Source organism: Euwallacea similis, chromosome 8 (genome assembly GCF_039881205.1).
Source record: "Euwallacea similis isolate ESF13 chromosome 8, ESF131.1, whole genome shotgun sequence".
NCBI lineage: Eukaryota > Metazoa > Arthropoda > Insecta > Coleoptera > Curculionidae > Euwallacea > Euwallacea similis.
The window spans coordinates 3,157,811-3,178,692 of record NC_089616.1 but is presented as its reverse complement, the minus strand read 5'-3'; the positions used below and the strand labels follow the sequence as shown (position 1 = coordinate 3,178,692).

The 20,882-nt window shown below is 36.0% G+C and overlaps 1 protein-coding gene across 2 annotated transcripts in view; it reads right to left on the bottom strand.

The window, feature by feature from the left end:
* LOC136410286 (lachesin-like) overlaps positions 1–20,882 on the bottom strand; it is a 49,262-nt gene that overhangs the window by 11,528 nt on the left and 16,852 nt on the right. For both annotated transcript variants that reach the window (XM_066392368.1, XM_066392367.1), the window contains one exon: positions 6,618–6,815. In XM_066392368.1, coding sequence (XP_066248465.1) covers positions 6,618–6,815 — 198 coding nt within the window. The remainder of the gene's footprint in view (positions 1–6,617; positions 6,816–20,882) is intronic.

Here is a 20,882-nt window from a genome sequence, read left to right as displayed (position 1 = left end):
TCGCCCCAATTACTGGGGGAGGGCAATTTAACCCGCTGACGGGATGTAGGAAGGGACATCCGGGGAAAAATCGCCATATTAAATTTATACTGGGATATCGCTTTAATTTCCTTTAATCTCTACTAACGTGTATTAACTGGGCTAAACCGTTGCTCGGATTATGGATAAAATGTATAAATGGAATAACCATTCTATAGACCTATAATCTTCTAAATAAGCAAGAAATTCAAACGTTTGGTCAACTGAGCGGTTTTTAATTAAATTATCTTAGTAGAGTGCATTTTAACGTTTGTTGAGTTCGCTGGCACGTTTACTTTTAGTTATTTGTTTAATTAATTACACATCACGACACAAGAGGACAAGTTTTTGAAACAAACATCAAAAGCCTCTGTATGTTAAAGAAGACTTTGTAGCCCCCTATTTCTACTATTAAAATAGTTTTGTGATACTCAAAAAAGGCATTTCTAATAAACACGTAAAAGGCACGTTGACTCTACAATGCCTTTTACAGTGGTGCAAATAATGAAATAACTACAATAAAATTACAGTTGGCAACAATTCAGTGGCGGATCTAGGGGTAAGTGGCCCCCAGGGCAAACCTTCGAACTGCCCAGCTATATATCTGCTGCGGACTTTATCACTACAAAATACATAAAAGAGAAATAAGAAAAAAACAATTTTAAAGCAAATAACGTTTGAATTTAATGGAAAAAAAAACATTAAATAAACGTTCACCATAATATGAGGAAAACTTAATGCGATTTTCTTTGGTGCAAACTTCGAGTCCTTTCATTCTCTGAGTGTTAACTAATTTCATTTTTGAGCACTAAAAAGATATTATACATTACATCTAACAGTAAATTCAATTTTGCCATGAATTCAGTCAAATTGAGCTCTATTTTACGATCAGTGTTACAGTCAGTCAAACTGCCAGGCCATAAGTTCGCTGCTGTAATAATTCAAAAAAAGGCATATCACAAACTCATATAGGCCCCTTCAGCCTCAAATATGCATATATAAAATTTCAATATTCCCCGACAAACAATAGCTATGTGCTTTGCAGCATTTAACACAATATTAACTTCTACATAATAAAACTAATTAAATTTCAAATTAGTCGATAATATTATCTTTGCAAATAGGGCGAAATATATATAAACCTGAATTACCATCGCGGGTTTACAGGCGCTTCTCCCTTGAGCGTCCTCGAGATGCCTCTGGTAAAGGGTTTATAACTCTGCATGTCGTTTGTATAATTTCGACGGAGTAGTTAAAGTTACAGCCCTTCCGGACCTTTGCATTTCCTCAAATTTGAATTTTAAAACTTTCCAAAATTCAACAGTTTTAAATAATGCGATAAAGCAATTTTGTTTAAAGCCTTAAAATTTAACAAGAGGAAAATTATTGGAAAATCCCCATTCCTCATCGCTTCGGATTATAGAGACCATTTTCCTGAAAATGATTCATTTTGAGACAGCGCCCATAGATTTGGAGGTCAAAGACCTGTACGTACTTCCACGTGGTGACCCCTGGATGTCACTTCTCCTGAGGCCGAGTAACCAACCCCCAGAGAGGGGAGGGGGGTTCAAAGAGGTACCAGGAGCGGAAGCCAGAATGATGGATGTTCAATGGACAAAACCTGGGAGTGTCTGGAAATGGACCTGCCGAAGTATCAACCTATTGCATTAGCAAAAACCAGCTCTTGGAATAAACGCATCGGAAAAGACCATAGAAGGTCAAGACGAAGGGATCAAATACCTAAGGACGGCCATACATGAATTGATGCTATAACACAAAGAGAAGCATCTTGCCGAAAAAAAAGGCAAAAAATTTCTGTTGGATCTACACATCAAGATGCACAAAGGGCGAAAAGAAGTACAGCAGGACCGAAATAATCCAAAGAGATGGTGTAAAAGTACAACAGATGAGGAAAGCACAGGATCAACTAACCGAAGACATGTGGGGTAGACAGTGATTACCCGCAGTCCTCTCTGACCCTGATGATATATTCCTCAGAGTCAGTTTCGTATTCGTAGCAGATTCTTTCCTCTCGAGGTTTTGAGACGATAGGCGCTTCGGTCTTCGGTGAACTTCACACTACCTGGTGGTCAAAACACCAGACCTGGTGTCATTTGAAGATTTTCCTCATGGCAAAAGAGCACCAATAGATTTGATATTCGAAGAATGAAATATATCTGTTCTGATTTTAGTAAATTCGTGCAAATTGCAGTTTTTGAAAGCTGTGATATTTTTCAAAATATCTTGAATTCGTTAATCAATAATTCAAAATGAGAAAAAACATTGAGAATCTCAATTTTTTCCAATTCATCATTGATGCCGACTAAATCAGATAATTTTGGAAGCCGGTTTGCAAAGTTCGTTAAACATTCTGAAAATTTTGAGTCGGCGAAATACTCAACCGAGCAGAACCAATATAGAGACATTCTGAGGGTATGAAATCCAGATTTTAAGAGGGCCATTTTGGTTTTAGTTGATTTGCATAAATTCCACTTCTTGAATATCGCGGTTTTGCTGCGAAGCTCCTTGCTTTTTAGTCAGCGTTTAATGAAAATGTACAGAAAGGTGGTCTTACAAGCCGGGTGAGAATCCTCCTCTAACTTATAGAAATTACAGCGAACGGTCCCACTTACAAAAATTAAATAGAAGATTACAACACACATTATATTACAAATTTCCATTTTGCGATTTAATTCCTTCATATTCATTGCACCTACTTCCGAGCAAAAGCAGCTATAAATGGGAATTACCACCATAAATGAGAATTGTACAGTTTTTGCCCTTCATCGTTTTGAACTTTGTTCAGGCATTGCGCCCGCCGGCGGTGAATTGCGGAATAGGGACATTCGATTTGGGACATAGATGCAGAAATACATTTCCATATAAAAACAATTTCATCTTGATTAATTCCTACTAATCGTAGTTATTTTCTTTTTGGAAAAATCCCCTGCTAAAAATTGCGGAACTCCTGTGGGAATATACGAAACAACTTTACGTTTGTACCCACATTACTTCTAAGAGTCCTCACACATATACTTAAATATAATAAGCACCAAAAGGAGTTGCTGCCCTTTATTTGGCATAGCAACGACCATTGCAGATTGTTATCACAAAGGCCTGATACTTCTTGCCCTGAGGCTTGTAGTAAAGTGAAAAGGAGCCCCGGAAACTTAGCGAATAGCATAACCGCAATTCTAATTTAGTTCGAGGCGAGGTCTTTGATAAATTAGAACTAAGATATCAGCCTTGTCTGTACTATCATCAATGTTAAAGGAGCCCCAATTTCACAATTTCGTTTTAGTGTAATAAATCCTTCGAAATATACTTGTGGTAGCGTCTACATAAGACGTATTTGATTGGAGTTGAGCTTTATGTTGATTTTATCGCTCTTTGAAAACATAAACCCCTCTCAATAGCTCATAAATTGGAATCGATTAGGCTAAAAGCTGATATATTGTAAAAGAGGATTCAGTAATAATCTCCATCGACTGGGGAATTATTTGAATTTCAGACAGAATGGAGGTGGTGGTCGATTCGTGGCCCGGGACGTATTATTTCAAAGGGGAGGGTTCGAATGGAAATTCCAAAACCCTATGGATATAAAGTTACGTTAAATTGCTAGTTTTTGATATTAATGACTCTTTTAGGTTTCAAAATACTGTTATAAAAAGGGATATTTGGTGAAACAAAAATATGCCTTAATCCATTTTCAAAAGCCCTCCAAGAGAAACAGAAGAAAGGCTGAGAAATAAAGCGAATTTTAATATCACTTAAGTTCTGCGGACGATTTTAGTTGCTACTCGAGTAAATCCTCTCGGTTCGGAAATGAAATTGCATATTTTCCCATGTAAATGATTATTGTGCAGACTGGAAAGAAGAATTATTTTAAAAGTTAATGATGTTGCGGAGCATCAGCGAGTTCCAGGGAAGCTTAGGTAAACCCGGCAAAAATCATGTAAATATCGATATATCATTTTTTGTGGCATAGCAAATCCTCGAAAACTATTTTATGTGCTCGACTCAGATGATATAGGAATCTCTGTTTCAAATTCATGGAGTGGAACATTTTGTTATGGAGGGAAAGTGAGGTCATATAACTAAGCGGATGCCATAAAATGTAGTGAATTAAAACTTTTGCAGTCCCAACAAATACGGCCTCATTTAGAAGTGTAAATATTGCGATACGCAGAAAAAGCAAATAGTTCGCTTGAATAAACTCTCGCATGCATATGCACGTTGTTTATACAAATTTGCCAATATTAGCATGTCATATTTGAGGGTTCAAATCTAAACCTCATTAATATTCCAAATAAAGAATGGTCGATATTGCGCAACCATTCAGTGCAGTATAATAATATACCCTTATTTAGATTGGACAATGAATTGTTAGCTACTGCTTTATAATAATAGAAAAATACACAAGGAAATCCAAAAATTTCTTCAGGTTCTTTAGGACACTCAGATATCTCCCAAAGTCACTTCACGTTATCTGTCGCTTATACATGTTTCTCCTGAAGGATTTCAAAAGAGTGAAAGTAATATTTTTTCTGGCCAAATTACTCAAAATTTCCAATAAAATGTGTAGAAAGACTCATCAAATCGATCTAAAATTTACAAAAAATAATGTAAGTCATATCTCTTTAGATTATGTTGAAACTTTAAAGAGTTTTCTTTGGGTGACTCTCTAGGTTCAAAAAATCTATTAACTTGATTCACAAAGCGTTGATTTGTTCAGAAATCTGCAATATTACTCTCCATGTGATGCCGGTAAAAAATCTAGAAATAATGTGCGTCATACCACTCGGGATTTGTATGGTAGACCACTGAGCCAAACGCCGCCAAATGGCTTGTTAATGTCCATAATTCGAATTGCTGGTCTACTACCGTTTAGATCTGTTGTTTGTATGTTGTTCGTCGAAAGAAAGATTTGGTAAATAAGAGATTGAGATAATTCCAAGTAAAATTAAAAACTCGGAAACCCAAAAACAGTCCTGACAATCTGGCAGCGCAGCCCGAGCATCAGAACACACGTCATATCTGTTACAGTTATGTAATTTTTAAAACAAAAGAGCGGAGCCGTGTTGCCAATTTCTGCAGTTACTTACTTTAGTTATATATTTTTCAACTTTCTAAAATCTGATAATTTCGAACCGCATTTGTTCGCGAGATGTCCAGACCCCACAACCATGACTTATTTCAACTTCAAATCAAACTGCCAATTTATTTATTCACGCAAATCCTCATCTCCAAACCAGTCTGGAACAGATTTTATTATGTCGAGAGCAAAATTCGGCAACTTTTGGGACTGGCAACAAAAGTTGCTTCATGTGGTAATACTGCATCAGGCCTGGAGCGGACAAACGTCAGTTTCAGACAGATTCAACGTAACACTGTTTCATGTCAGGGTAAATTCTAATGAGGGAGAGTATAAACAGGGGAATTAATTTAAACTCTAAATATGAATTTGATTTCGTGCTTAAAAATATCTTTCGGTCGGATAGAAGAAATCATTTAAATAAAAAATAAAATGAAGTTCTAGAATGAAATAGAGCAGCATAAAAGCGGTATACGTATAACGTGAGACTCCTTGGGGAAGGTTTTGTTGTGGTGCATCTACGTGTAATGTCTTATTTATAGCTTAAGTATTCCCTGTTGTAACGAAGCCCGCTCCTTATCATACCCAGCAAAATTCTTTATTTCAGACACATTCCATTTGCTGGCAGAACGCTATAATAAATTAGGGCTTGTTCGTTGATAATGGAAAAACATAATTACTAATAAATTGGCTCAATTGTGGTTAGCGCAACGTCATTACTCCATGAGTTATAGCTTCACACCCCAATTGGCAAATCAGGATATTTCCGCAATTTGATTTAGGATTGTTTGCTATAACAATTCATTTAGTCCTATTGACGACAGGTGATAATTATAGTTAATTGATTGCTTGCGTAATTTAAAGGGAAGTTACTGAGAGAAGCAAAAGTAACCCTGTTTTTGGTGTCAAAGGCCTTTCTAGCTCGAAAGCTGAGTTAGCCAAACCCTGTAAAAGGGATTCGCCCGCATAAATTAGGAGGTTTATCAAACCCCTACGATCGAGCAAAGCCCCCAGTGCTCAATCCCCGGAAACGTGAACTTGTCAAATTTTATCGGCCTGGCTGAACATCTACAAGGCAATTCGGCTTCTGAATGAATTAAAGACTAATTATTGCGGCTTCAAAGGAAAACTCAAGTTTTCTAGATGGCGACGAAAATCGAGTTATTTGCGAGTATTGGACGATCAGAAGTTCGGCGGGGGGATTTACCCGTTTAACTCAATAAGATGAACTTATTCTAATAGAGCAAACTTTCGGCATTCGGCAACTTTTTGTGATCAGCATACTTTTCCGCAAGGTTACATCTTCAATCCGGCCTTTCGGAACTAAATTTTTAACTTCATGAATTTAAAGCAGGACATTTGCATTTTGGTCTCACTAAGTAATTCGGGTGCCCAAACTTTCGAAACCACACGAAGGGGTTGTTTTGCTCGCATAAATTTACCTTAATCTAAGTTCCAGAAACCCGGCAATATTGGTTTAAGTGAAGGATCTGAATGTACTTACTCAGTATTTCGATAGTGTGTATTAGATCTCCCTCTGAGCCGTCCCCAATTTGACACGTGTAATCTCCCTGATCGGCATGTTTGATGTCCTTGATTTGCAAATTGTACCCCACAAGGGAAATGCGGGGATCCATTGTTATCTTTTGCTGGCCGGCACTGAGCAACGTCGATCCACGCTTCCACACAATGACAAACGCACCTGAAATCATATGCAAATGTTGCTTTTATTTGGTGATCCAGCAGTAACGAAAGAGAGAATTTATCAGGGAAGAAGCGCGGAAATTTCAAAGGTTGGTGACCGCCGATATTGATCTTTTACAAAGCAAACTAGGCCCCCTGTAAAATATAATGTTGGACATGGAACGATACCCACATCGACAGGTTGCACTAGATGTGCGATGGATAATATACAGTGTGTCCAATAAAGGTGCCACTTACACTAACTTTTTTGTCATAAAAGTGAATTATCTTGATAGGCAGGAGTGAAAAGCGCAGGTAGCATCAATATGCCTCTGGCAGAGCTATACAGAGTGTTTGATCTAAAGTGACACAAGCGATTCTCTCCGAAACCAAATTTAAAATAATATATACATTTAGAATAATTAAAAAAATAATAATAATAATAAAAAATAGAAAAATGTTTCAAACAAACATTGATTGTTATCAAGGGGGACGTCCACCGCACATAAGCGAATTTTTTACTCAAGGTCATTTAAATGACATTTCAAGGCCAATTTTGTTTTTTGGTGAAAAGCGCGTTGGTAACGAACCCCCAAAACTCAAAGGAGCCTACGTGCCAGTGGAACGAGTGACAGATGATGATTTATTCACCACCACCGTCACTTCAGAGGTGAATTCTATGAAGCTAGACGAGATTGCGGTGAAGGTAATCGGAGAGAATATTTCCCAACCAATTGTGAGCTTTGATAGTTCAGACGACAAGTGAATCACTGCAGGGCAACACAAAAGTTCCCGCATTTCTTTTCTGAGAAGCTTTTAGCGTTGATATTGTCAAGTGCAGTTATATTTTTAAATGTTTTTATTAAGTTCTACGTATAATTTCAGTCTATGATTGATGTGCTTGTTTTCAGTTGTTCCACCGTCATGCTTCGTGAAAGTGAACGTATCACTGCGGGCGAGTTACACGAGAAGAGAATGAAGACGGCCGACGTTATTCTCACGATTAGTTTCAAGAAATAAACGGTCTACGATGCAATAAAACTCATCAGAGGGACTGCAGACCTTCCTCGTAGCAGCCATCCAACTACCGCCGCGAGGGAGTGCTATCGAACGCCAAATCTCGAAGTTCAATGAACAAAATGGCGAAGAAGTTCGGGATCAGCCGAAAAAGCGCATTCCGAGCCGCACCCGTCATCAGCCCCCATGTCTTCTGTCAAATGTGACAGACTCAACACCATTTTGGATTTCTTCAAATGTCATTTGGTTTCTTTCTCCCAGTGGTGAACTCCATCTAGTTCCTATCTAAGTTTGAGAGCTTTGCCCTCTGAAGCGTAAGTGACGGTTTGTATATTTTATCAATAATCGTTAAATTTCTGTTCAAAAATTTACTTAGCCAGGTGTGGGGGCATCCAGTTAAGTAAAGACTACAAGTAATGACAAATTTACAAGCAGAACTTATCTGTAATGGAGTCCATTTATCCAGCATAAAGATTAACATAATGTGGATAAACGCAGTGTCTCTGAAGCGTCCAGCACTTTCCGCTGAAAATCAGCCCTCCGGTCCTTTTTGATTGGCCATATGGTTTCGTTAGGTTTGTTTAGCAAGATCAGCCGATATTTATTTAGGATCGACCTAACTTTCATCGCGATTAAGCTTTGTTTGCCTAATCAAATTTCATCTCTTTTTTTCAGTACCAGCACGAGAATATTATTTGTTAAAAGCTGACACATCAGCTTGAATTTTTAAATTTCCCTCAATCCTCCAATGTCTTAAATATTGGTACAATTCGGTTTTATGACCCTTTGTTCGCCCGGCAAAGGGCAGGAAGTGCAATTTGAACGTTCTATAGATATACAATGCCAAAGCTACGTCTCGAGGTGGAAATTAGCTTAAGCAAATTGCCCCAAAGCACATATTAAAAACTTCACATGGTTTACTCTAATGTTGCTTAGAGTCACATTTGCTCAAGAATAATGTATCGATGAAGGGACTGCAATATGGAGCTGTAAAAGCGATCGCGGGCATAACAAACATCTCTATGAAGGTAACACTTTAACATGTTATTAGCATCCCTTTTGCGAGTTTCACCCACGTACACATATGGGGAAAAACCTTTTGTTCCTAAGCGTTCGTTTGAATGTTCGAAATGATGAATGAGTGCTAGAATCTTTCTTTATAACAGTTTTACTCAGTTATTTCTTTAATAATGAAGGCATAAAACTAAAGGGTTGTTTACGTGCATGTATAACTGCCAGATGAGTGACTGGCGTTAATTTAGTTATAGCACACCAAGTTGCATGCCAAAAGGCCATCTAAAGGGGTCGGAAAAAGGGTGCTAACATTATATACCTAGTTCGTAAATTAAAAAGATTATCACTATTGACGATGCTTTTTATTCGTGAGGGAAAACTGCTCACTATTAAATTGAAATGTCGTTTAAAAAACTTCTAGAAAATTGCCACGATTTTAACCTCCATCATGCATACGAAACCAGCTTATCATTTCGATCGGAAGGACGTTGCTTAACTCGGAAAAACAAGTTAAATGGTTTTCCTCATGGAGGATAACGATAAGGGAAACGTTTATTTTCCCTCGATTTATGAAAGGATGTTTCTTTCCATAAGAATCTTTTTAAATCAGGTTGTTAATAAATTGGCAATTACCATCAGAAATCGTCCGGAAGTGCTTCTAAATATAACAGAGCAATAACTGTGCGTTGCGATTTTGACATGAAAAATCAGCTTATTTGTATGAGACTTTACGAGGAGATTTATACTGGGTGTAACATATCATCAAGGAGATATTTCAAGTGGCGGTAGTACTCTGCAAAATAATTAAAAAAAGATAATAGACCCATGGTCAAAACGCACCATTTTCGATATAAAAAGTGTCATACTTTCATTTTTTTCATATTTTGTATTTTTCTCACGTATGATTGAGTTAAATTTTTTAAATTTTGTACACCTATTTTCGAACCAAAAAGCGAAACTTCTAGTCCTGTTGGAGGAGGTACCAATTTTTTGCAGACCCAAATGTGGTTCGTGCATGATAGTGCGCCAGTTTATTTCAGAATTAAGCTGATGGAGTTCCTAAATCAACACGTTAACAACCGTGGGAAAGATCGAGGGGGACCTCACTCATAAATAGTTTGGACTTTTTTTCGGACACCTGAAATCATTGATATATCAGATCCCAATTGAAACAGAAAGGAAATTCTGAAATGGAATAGCGGATTTATAAAACAGTACCCGCAATAGTCCTGGAATATTTGAGACTCCGTTGGTTTATGGGACGGATAAAAACTATTGAAAAACTATTCTCAATAGTTTTTATAATTCTGTTTTGTTACGAATTGTTTTTGATAGTTGATAACTCAGCCGGATGATTATTTTTTCCCTTACTTCTTTCACATTCTCAATTTGCATCAATAGATATTTTTGTAAATTTTACAAAAACGGTGAAAGACACGAAAATTCTGCAAGCGACAAAAAGCTAAATTGAAGAAGAAATTTAAATTTGGTATGAAAATTCATACAGGGTGTTCCGAAAAAAAAGTGTAAAGTCTAAAATAGAATATGACCCAAAAAACATAACACCCTGCATATAGCTACTGACAATATTGACATTTTGTTATAAAGGAAAAGAAAGAAATTAAAAACATTTAACTTAAGCCATACGTGAGAAAAACGCAAAATATGAGAAAAAATGTGAAACTTTGCCACTTTGCATATCGAAAATGGTGCGTTTTTGACCATGAGCCTATTAGCAATTTTTAATTATTTTACAGATTACTATTGCCCCCTGAAATACCTTCATTATATGTTACATTTTGTATAAAAGGAAAGCCGAATTGGGGAAAATATGTTATATTCTTCATAATTTAGTAAGATAATGTGTATCCACTAACCAGCCAATATTCCCAGTTCAAACCAGGAATATGCTAAAATATTTATGTATGTTTACAGTTAGTGCAGTACAATAAACAGTAAACGGTTTTGCCAACAATGAGGTAATAAAACGTAGGAAGTGAGGTGCCCTGATTAAACACAATTAGCATTTACCGAAATTCCCCTGGCATATCGTACGTGTTTCGGATATTACATGTTGGTGCTTGAAATTTCGATGGAGGGTACACAAACAACATAGGAAAACGTGTTATTTCAGTTTACTGTTCTGCTGGAACTGGCAAACAATCCGAATCAATTAAAAAAATTCTATATTAGCACATTCCCCCTGACCTTGAATCTGCCCTTCTCCTCCTGGTTCTCATATTGCCTTTTCCGCATCTACTTCAGCTACATGTTAGAATTCTGTATCCTAATCGAATATTTCCCATGCGAGTACTATGAAATTAAACAATCCCTTCAACCAAAATTGGTGAATTTTAAGGGAAAGAAGAACTTGGGAAAAATGTCAAGTTTATTTTGGTCAAATGTGAAAACATTTTATAAAAATGGCAGTTAGTGGGGAAATCATTCTAATCCGTAATATGTCTTCACCACTTTCCTCTTCTCTTTCTGCAATCCTTTCTTTATTTATCCAGGCAACGTGAATTCCATCTCGTCACTCTGCTAAAGTACGTAGTGGATTCTCTAGTATAGTAAGTCTTCTACCTATCATGTGCCATGCGTGTTCTATAGGGGAAAGATCAGGAGAGCGTAGAGGCCAAGGACGCACGTTAACATTGCGATGTGTATTGTCTTGCTGGAAAAGCACGTTTTCAATACGCTGAATATATGGTATAGCTACTGATTCTAACACTCCCTGTATGTAACGCACGGCGTTATATGTAAAATTTGATCAATTGTACTATTGCTGCAACTAAATATGTATTTCAGTTTTGGTTAAATTTGATGCATTAATTTTAGGTATTGCAACTTTTATGATAAGTGGTACATATATAATCCATGTAGTATGTGTAAGTAATTTCATCTAAATTGCTAATTAATCTAATGAAGTAAATTACGAGGCAGAGATCCAAGAGCTGAATTTATTATAGATAACTAGAATTATTAATTTGATTTGATATACTGCTGGAACAATATACATACATATTCATAGAATATCTTCATATCCCATTTAAAAACGTGCATAAATTCCCGGCACTGTATCTCTTTGACATTTACCGCTACACGTTAGCAACCCCCATAGTTAGAAATTCATAATATACTGATCCGTCAGAGTAATTAGACTCCGAAACAACTATTCTGTGGGGGAAATTAACAGAGTTCAAGCGGTTAGTTAGATTATATTTAAGGGCGCGTAATGGAATTTGGCTAAGGGTCGAAATGGGGCGAACAAAGTGCCATCAGGCTGTCCAAATTTAGTTCGCTAAGTAGGTTAGAAATTAAGTAATTAATTGATTCAGTTTGGATAAGTGTTATTGCTGAATATTAAGATCTGAAATATATGCTTTAAACTGATGAGCCCGGAATCAGTGACCCGGTATGATCGCAAGACTGAACGCACTAATCCGCAAAACAAACAGCCGAACCGAGCAGAATCACCGGATTCGAGTGTAGGGTACACACTCATAACTTTACTTTAAGCTGAAAAGGGATTAATTCCATCAAACCCGCTGTACCCATAATGATGGAATTACGGAATTTCAGCTTTGTTTTAAAACGTTCCCTACGTTACATCTAATCCCGAGTAATGTATTTTCTAAGCCATCAAATTGGAGTAGTTTCGTAGATTTATGTATACATACAGTGCAAGCAACAATGATTGCAGTGTGTCGCTTTGCACTGAAATTCAGCTTCAATAGTTTTTCCACTAATTCTCAAAGTCAGAAACTAAAATGTACAATCAGCTGGGCCATACTGGCATACTATATTTTCGACCTTCTGAATTTGCCTATCTTCATTTAAAAAAAAATAATTTATAGAGAGATAAATTGATTTAACGTTCTGCAAATTTGATACAAATTGAAGTATTCAAATAAGTTTGGATCAAGTTGGATTTTCGTTGTTCTCAACCACAAATTATAATTATAATTTATACTAAATGCTGGAAGTGCTGGTCATTTTGATGGAGACACATCCTGGCACCTCTTCTGTGTTTTGAAAGACTGCAATCATCATGGCAAGGATTATTGCATTAACTGCTTCAACTGGCTTTTCGCAATTCCTCTAAAGTACGTAAACGATTTTTGTACACAGTATTCTGTAAGTAATCAAACAAAAAATAATCCAGAGGCCTCAAATCTGGAGATTTTGCAATTCACACATTTTTACTAATGACTATCTCCATAAAATTGCTCTAGAAATGTTTTAGACGTCCAATCGAATGCGAATTAAAACAATCTGTACGCATCTGATTAATGACTGTTGTTTGACAATGGATGAAAGAAGTTTTGGCAATCTTTCAAAGATAGGTCCACTATTTCGATGAAACAGACACTTCATCGAATTCAGCAGATCATTGTTGCTCGCACTGCATAAAATTAATACGAATTTCTCTTTTTTGATTTTAGACAGAGACATTTTTTTCGAGGCCGGATTTAACCTGCGGCTCCAAAGTCATAAAAGTCGATCTCTCTAATACAATTTCCGTATGCCTCAGCATATCTATATTCATAAAAAGTTTAAGCGGGTTATTATGCGCCGGCACTTTCTCCATTATACCCGTTGCACAATAACGTAATCCCTCTTAGACCCCACATTAAGTAGTTTGCTATTATTAAGCGCTTTCGCTTTTACGTGCTCTAAAAGAAGGGTTGCTCGTTTTTTTATTCTTGCCATTTAACCTTTTAACCGCGTTCTGGCCAACGTACAATTCGCAAGTAAAAGGCTTCTTTCTATCCACGAATTTTTCGATGAATGTTTGTGGAGAACGAAAAGACTAAAAGACGTTTAAATCAGACTTACATGTTATATATTTAAAGCTCCTCATGGCATTTCTAACCTACTAAACATCAACCATTTATTTCATTATTCCTATAGGTCTTTGATGAATTTTTTAGCTTTATCTTCAATCTTCCTTCAATCCGAATTAACTCAAAACTCTATCTATCCAAACAATTTCCCTTTTATGCCCTTCACTTAAACGAAAACACTTTGAAATTCATAAAAGCACTTTGAAAAAATGGTAGTCCTTGGCCCTTGAGCGCTGATGGTTCCGTTTCAGCATTATAAGTCAAAAACCAAAATTTATAAATTTTCTTTAGCAATAAAAATCAACAAAAACTACGATCGTTTCGTCGATGATTTCAGAAAACGTAAAAAAAAACGAAAAGTAACAACCAGTAGCGATGACATTTCCTGCCAAAATTCCTTTTCAAAATTTTTCGAAAATAGCCGAATTGCATTGCATTTTGCGCCCTTTATCCGCTCTATTCGCCGAAAACTCCACCTTTGACCATTAACCTGAAACTACTTCGCAATGCCCCAAAATTTCCAGCAAAATTATGTGCCCTCACCTTTAAATGCTGACAAAGCGCTTCACTGATGTATTTACTGTAAAGGATGTTTCATAATAGTATGTCAACAATTTAGGAGGTTAATCTGTAAATGATTTTAAGAAAGAAAATTTATATGAACATTGGCCCGGTTTCTCTTTATATCTGAAATACAGGGTAAAAAAAAATGATGATTTTTTTATTTTTCTCTAATCAACCTGTTTCAGAATTAAATATTTCTATGAAAAATAGGTAGCAAAAAAACAGGTATAGAGACATATCTTTTAAGGGGAAAGTAATGTTTTTCATTTCACCCATGGTGTCCCCATTGATGTGACCCTGAATATTTTAAACGAAAAATCTGATACGTTACTGTTTAAAAAATATAAATAATTTTTTTACTGCTTCAGATTTCAATTAAAAAAAGGTCTCTTAAATATTTTTCATAACGTTAACCGTTTTCACAGAAAAAATGTTTTTAAGAAAGCATTATTTTCTAATATTAAAACTATAAGACTAAATTAGGTGCATTACAATACTTATAAAAGGATAATTATATAAGATGTTGAAAATTACCCCCCCACCTGCATGAATGCATGCCACGGGCCTCCTTTACATATTCTCACGCACTCTTTGAAAAATTCCTGGTACATTTTTTATCATGTTAAAAAAATGAATTATACGATTTCTCAATTGCAAATTGTTGAGTTTTATTTTTTCCTGTGAAAATGATAACATTATAAAAAATATTCAAGAGACCTTTCTTTAACACAAGTATAAGTATAAGCATTAAGAATATTATGTTTATTAAAAAAAAACAGTGGCATATCATATTTATCATTTTAAATGTTCAAAGTCACATCAATAGGGACGTCACTGGTGAAATTAAAAATATTGTTTTCTCCTTAAAAGATGTGTCTCTATAGCTATTTCACGCTCCCCAATTTTCATAAAAATATTTGGAATGGATTTATTAGAAAACGCTTAAAAAAATTACAATTTTTTATCACCTTGTATTTTTTTTTAAGAAGCGAAACCGAACCCATGTTCATAAAAACTTTTTTCTTGAAATCATCCACAAATTCACGCCCTAATGATTTTTCAACATATTATTAAGAGACACTCTGTACATATTTGGACGCTTTTAAAACCAAAGAGCGGAACTACATAATAAAACTTGATGGAATGCTTTAACTGTATCCGCGACAATGCTACAGGCCTCCAAACTCAATCTATAACTTCCTCTTTTTTTTTTTCCTTTTTTCTTAGGAATTATAAAGCTCAGCTCGGGTTTCCATTCGGTAGTTTGTAGGCCTCCTCAACCCCCGCCTTTCCTCAAATTGTATATGTATAGAAAAACGGTCCCGTTTAAGAATTACTGGCCAAAAACTGGATTGTATAAAAATAAGGAAGGCCAAATCTAAAAGCGTGTTTTACTGGTTAACTGCATTAAAAATATTGTACGATGAAGCCACGTTGTCAATTGCTCGGTTTCCTCGGGAAAATGTGAGATTTTTCTTCTGTTTGATCAGGTAGAGCTAATAAAGGTTTCAGGTTCTAAGTTCTACTAGGTATAATAAATGTATTAACATCAGTTCGTGCCAAATGAAACTCTGGAGCGATTTCCACCAGACTCTTCAGATTTTTATGGACGCAAGTATTAAATGTCTCCCGAAGGGAAGTAATTAGAGAGCTTTCTTTAACGCACCACTAAAAGAAGAATTTCTTTAGTTTAAAGTCCTCATATTAAAGCAAAGTGTGATTTGAATAAAACATGGTGAATGTTTACCGGTCTCGTATTTCCCTGACTCATTAAAAGGCACGGTTAAGTTCGAAACAAAGGGCGAAGGAAACGCGGCATCTCCTCTTTACTACCCAATAAAAACTCCATATTTAAAGTTCCATCGTTCAAAGGCTACAGGGAAAATAAGAACTCCCTTCTAATTAAAAGTTTTTAATAAATCCTTAAATTGCTTATTTATTTGAATATTTAAACGGTTAAAATGCAAATTTGCTTGCTGCTCAAACATCAAACTGCTAATTTTTTTAGAAAATCTTTCCGAGTTTAAAATTCTTCGGCCTCACTTTGAAGGTAACTACTTCTATAAGAGGGAAAGTCGACCTAGGGGAATTTTCTGGGATATGTTTCCAATTCAATTTACGGCAAGAACATCGCGTTAAACAGTCCTCATACACTGGAAAGAATGTGAAAAGCGATAAAATGTGACGCTTGCCTTGTAACTCACCATAATACTTTATAAGCATGATATATTTTCGTAATATACTATAGAGAAAAGGCGTGAAACTGGTATATATTAGAAGGAAACTGCTTGCCTTCCTGGGGAGGTTTCATGAAGCCTAAATCCCTCCAGCATCAGAGAGATAAAAATTACGTAAAATGTAACTTAAAAAAATAATTTTAGCATAAGTTTGATAAGTGATTCATTAAAATGCAGATCTGGTCCCACCACGAAGTATCAATTATGATTAGGAAAATTTATATTTTGGTTTTCTAAAATTCAGAGGGGTACCAGACAGAGTTTACTGTTTATTAAATCTACTTGAATAACTAAATTTCAAATATGTGCAACTTCAGATATTCTTGCAATGATATACAGGGTGTAACATATCATCATGCAGATTTTTCAGGGGACAACAGTACTCTGTAAAATAATAAAAAAATGTTAATAGACTCATGGTCAAAAACGCACCATTTTCGATGTACAGGGTGGCATTATTGCCAACTGCATTATCTGCCACTGCCTATTTGAGACTTAACTCCTATAAGGATCAGTGATAATCAGAAGTGCGATTCCGAGGCGTATCACACGAAAATTCCCAAAAAATCTTGACTTTCAAATCCCTGAAACCCCCTTTGAAATGTGAGCATAAGGCATGTAAAAAATCCTCTTACTGTCTAATTATAAATTTAAAATGTTTTCGTCACTTATATAAATTCTGAACTTAAGTAACAATGTAGTGTAGTTCATGAATTATCTCGGGATAGCTCTCGTTTGCACATACAAACCTCTAAGGATAATCTTAATGAGAATGTTGAATATTTGGTCGAAATTGAATTTAACTTTCAAATTCCGTAATTTCCGTCCACTCTATACATTAATAATAAATTGTCAATCGTAAACAGAGCTTTTGTTAGTAAAACCCAATCAATGGTCTCACGATTTGCTATTAGAGCGTGTGTGTGTGAGTGTGTGTGTATGTATGTGTACCCAAGACCCATTATTATAGCTACAATATCAATATTCAACCATTGTAATTTTGAGTGTCGGCATGCTCTAAAGCTTTGGCCTCATTTTGAAAATTGAGGTTCCTCCCAATTCCTTTCGGAGTGCGTCGATTACCTTTAAGTTTTTGACATGTCCTATGTTTAATTAAAACCGGAAATGCATAATTTGAGGAAACCGAACTTCTGAATCTGGCGCAATGCAGTTTGCCGCTCAAATTTATATAACCGAGTAAACCGGTAGATTCCCTGTTGTTTTAACTGGCTTATTTACATATAGATTGTCAACCAGGAACTAAGCATGAATTTGCGCTGTATTCAGATTTCGTATGTGATTCCGAAGTTGTCAATGTTGGAGTTATCCCCAGGGAGCTTTCGCCAACTTCATGAGATATCTAAAAGTAAATACGCATCCAAAAGGATCTTGAATGCGACTCTAACTTAACTACATTATTTCATGTAAATGAAACGAAATTCAAAATAGCAGAGCAATTTGTCTTTGCGTTTCATTAAACGAGTCTGGGACCGGGGTTTCCGTAATTCCAGGGGGGTTTATTTACATATAAATTGTCAAACTATCTACCAACTTCAATATATAAGTTATTAGATTGAGATGACCCAGTTAAAGCAACAGTTTGACGTAAATTTTATGGCTAATTTAGAAGGCAACTGTTTCCTATAGGGATGTGTTTGACATCATTTCAAGGAAACTTCAATACCAAGTTTCCACATCAGTATTGACTTTGAATTTATCGGTCTTCGGAGGCGCGAAAACTTTGCCAGAGGTGCTAAAATCGACGTAATCTACTTGGTGTTTCCGGACTGTGTCACTTGCTTTGTATTAGCCTAATGTGGCTGACCTAAAACTCATCCATTAAGCAACAATACACTACAACCTCTGCGTCTGTCTGCAATCCATCTTTATAAAACATTTTCTGTCCTAAAACGGTTGAACGCTGGTGCTCTGTTTCAATTCTCGTGAACCTCATTGTCTGAAAAGGTCTCGTTATAACGGTCTCCATTGTTTTGGGTTTGTTTTACAATGAAAAAAAATTCTGTTTTCTCGTACGAAAACCGGTTCATATTGCATTTTTTTTTGTAGGAAATGAATGCTTAATGTTTAATGAAAAATTGTTGTTTTTCTAGGTATTTTTGATCCTGAATGAAGATGAATGAAGACCTTATCAAGATCCTTTAATTGTATTTCTCCGACTTGTTAAATCTGAGTTGTTCGAGTCAGCAGCGAATCTAGAGGTAAGTATCCGACTATCTACCCACCACTGTTTTTATCAACATCAAAAGGAGGCAATTTCAACGACGTTAATACAAAATAATTTAATATAACAATCTGAATCTAGCGTAAAGAACAAGGTTATGTATAATTAACCTTCGCCTAATGTCAAGAAGATTTAGTGCGAATTTACGAAAATGCTGGTTTGATTATCGCTCTGAGTGCTTATTCCTTTCACTAGTGAGGGATAAGAAAGTTTTACACATTAAACCTTCCAGCAAATCAAAAAACTGCGATGCATTAATAGTGGCAAACCCAAGGACAAGTACCAAATTACCCCTCCGAGTGTCCGCCACTGTTACAGTTGATTTAAACAGTATAGGTGCAAAATTGCCATGTAAAACAATAATGATTTTGTGGTCAGTAATTTGAGGAGGCAAAACGCGCTCCCAAACCAAATATCGATATCCAGGCAAATAATTATTTCGTCCGGGCACCTGGCAAAGCGAATCCCTTAGATTACAGGCCCATCAATTTCAACATCAATTAAATCGGAAATTTAAATCCATGGTTGGTTTAATGATAGATCGAATGTTACTTTTATCGAGCTGATTGCTTTGCGTGTTCAAATGAAAACATTGATAACGAAAAAACTTCCATAAGCAAGGAGGTAATAATAATTGAAGCGATGTAGGTTTTTATCCCTCGCAATCAAAAGGGGTCAAGCTTAAGTTCTAAAATACATAAAATGGAATCAACTATAGCCTTTAGTTTTTCCCTCCTCATTGTTTGTTTTACTTGTTACATCTGCTGTCTGGGTATGCAAATTCGGACAAGCGAATCCGAGGGTTGACGAATGAAAAGTGACTGAACAAACAGAGATAGGGTTATTCACGGTGGAGATAAAATGCAAGGGATGTTGTTCCAGTTTTTCCTATCGAACATTCCAAATACTGAAATCTCTTGCAGCCGTATTTTCATAATCAAACTATAATATTGGAAATTAATTGAATTCTACTGGACTGGAATGAATGGGAGGCCATAAATTCCCTCACAGTCGATTTCCCCCACAGTCGTACCATCTCGCATAGAATGTAAATAATCTTCATTGTGCAAATAATATCTGTAATATTTAGAACCCGTAAATTGGAGTGAAATTATTCATAGTTGACAATCCCTTGGCCTGGTTAATTTATAGGACCGTGAATTATGGCCCTTGGTTCGTATAAATGAAATAAATTTGTTCCATTATGGGCGATTATTACTGGGTTTATTCACGGCTTGTTATGTTTTGTGTGTGTGAGTTCTGAGGGATGCATTTGTTTAACAATAAGTTTCTAATGAACCAAATTTAATTGCAACAATAATTTTTTATTGCCAACAATTGCTATTTAAAATGGTACATCTATGCTATGAGTCCGTACCTGGGCCGTTCGGTTAAATTAACTGATGCAAAAACTGATAGAAAGCTCCCGAAAATAACCGAATACTGCCGTTATGAGTGGATTAGCCAGGCGTATACAAATTGGTCGATGGTTACATAATTATGGTTAAGGTGAGAGCATAAATACACAAAAACCGTGTCTTGCGTAGAATCGCCCTCTTAACTACTCCGACTATTTCCATTTTTTCCAATTAACTATACAGACAAACTGGCCCGAAATAATCCGGAAATTTGCATCGATTTAATCTTCTGTAAGATCTAACGTGGCTGTGATATGAACCTCTTCCGCTGTACTCGTACTCATTTGTCGCTTTTGAGGATTAGGGTAAATCCGATGCAAATAAACCCTGTATCAAAGGATTGACTCTTATCGGAAATTGAGGCCCCTCTAACCGGACTGAACCGATTTGCCGGGATTACCGTCCATACTTTTTGGCAGTTTTAAATCCCACGGTTTGAGCAGGGCCAAATATATGAAAATTTCCCGTTTTTTTACCTCGTTTTCCCCAAAAGGGGAGAAAGTTTTAATTACATTCATGTTGCTACAGCCAAACTGGCTCTTTGGACTAGGAAGTTAACAAATTTCGGAATTTAACACGTTTGCAAATGAAGTGTGTTAAAATATATAACTGGTTGGGGAACTCAATTACAATTTGCAGCATTATATATTAATTCACTTGTAGTTTATGAAAATAATTTCTTTATTCATATCGATCGCAACCACACGATAAACGACTAAAATAACGTTAATACAAATTTGCATATTA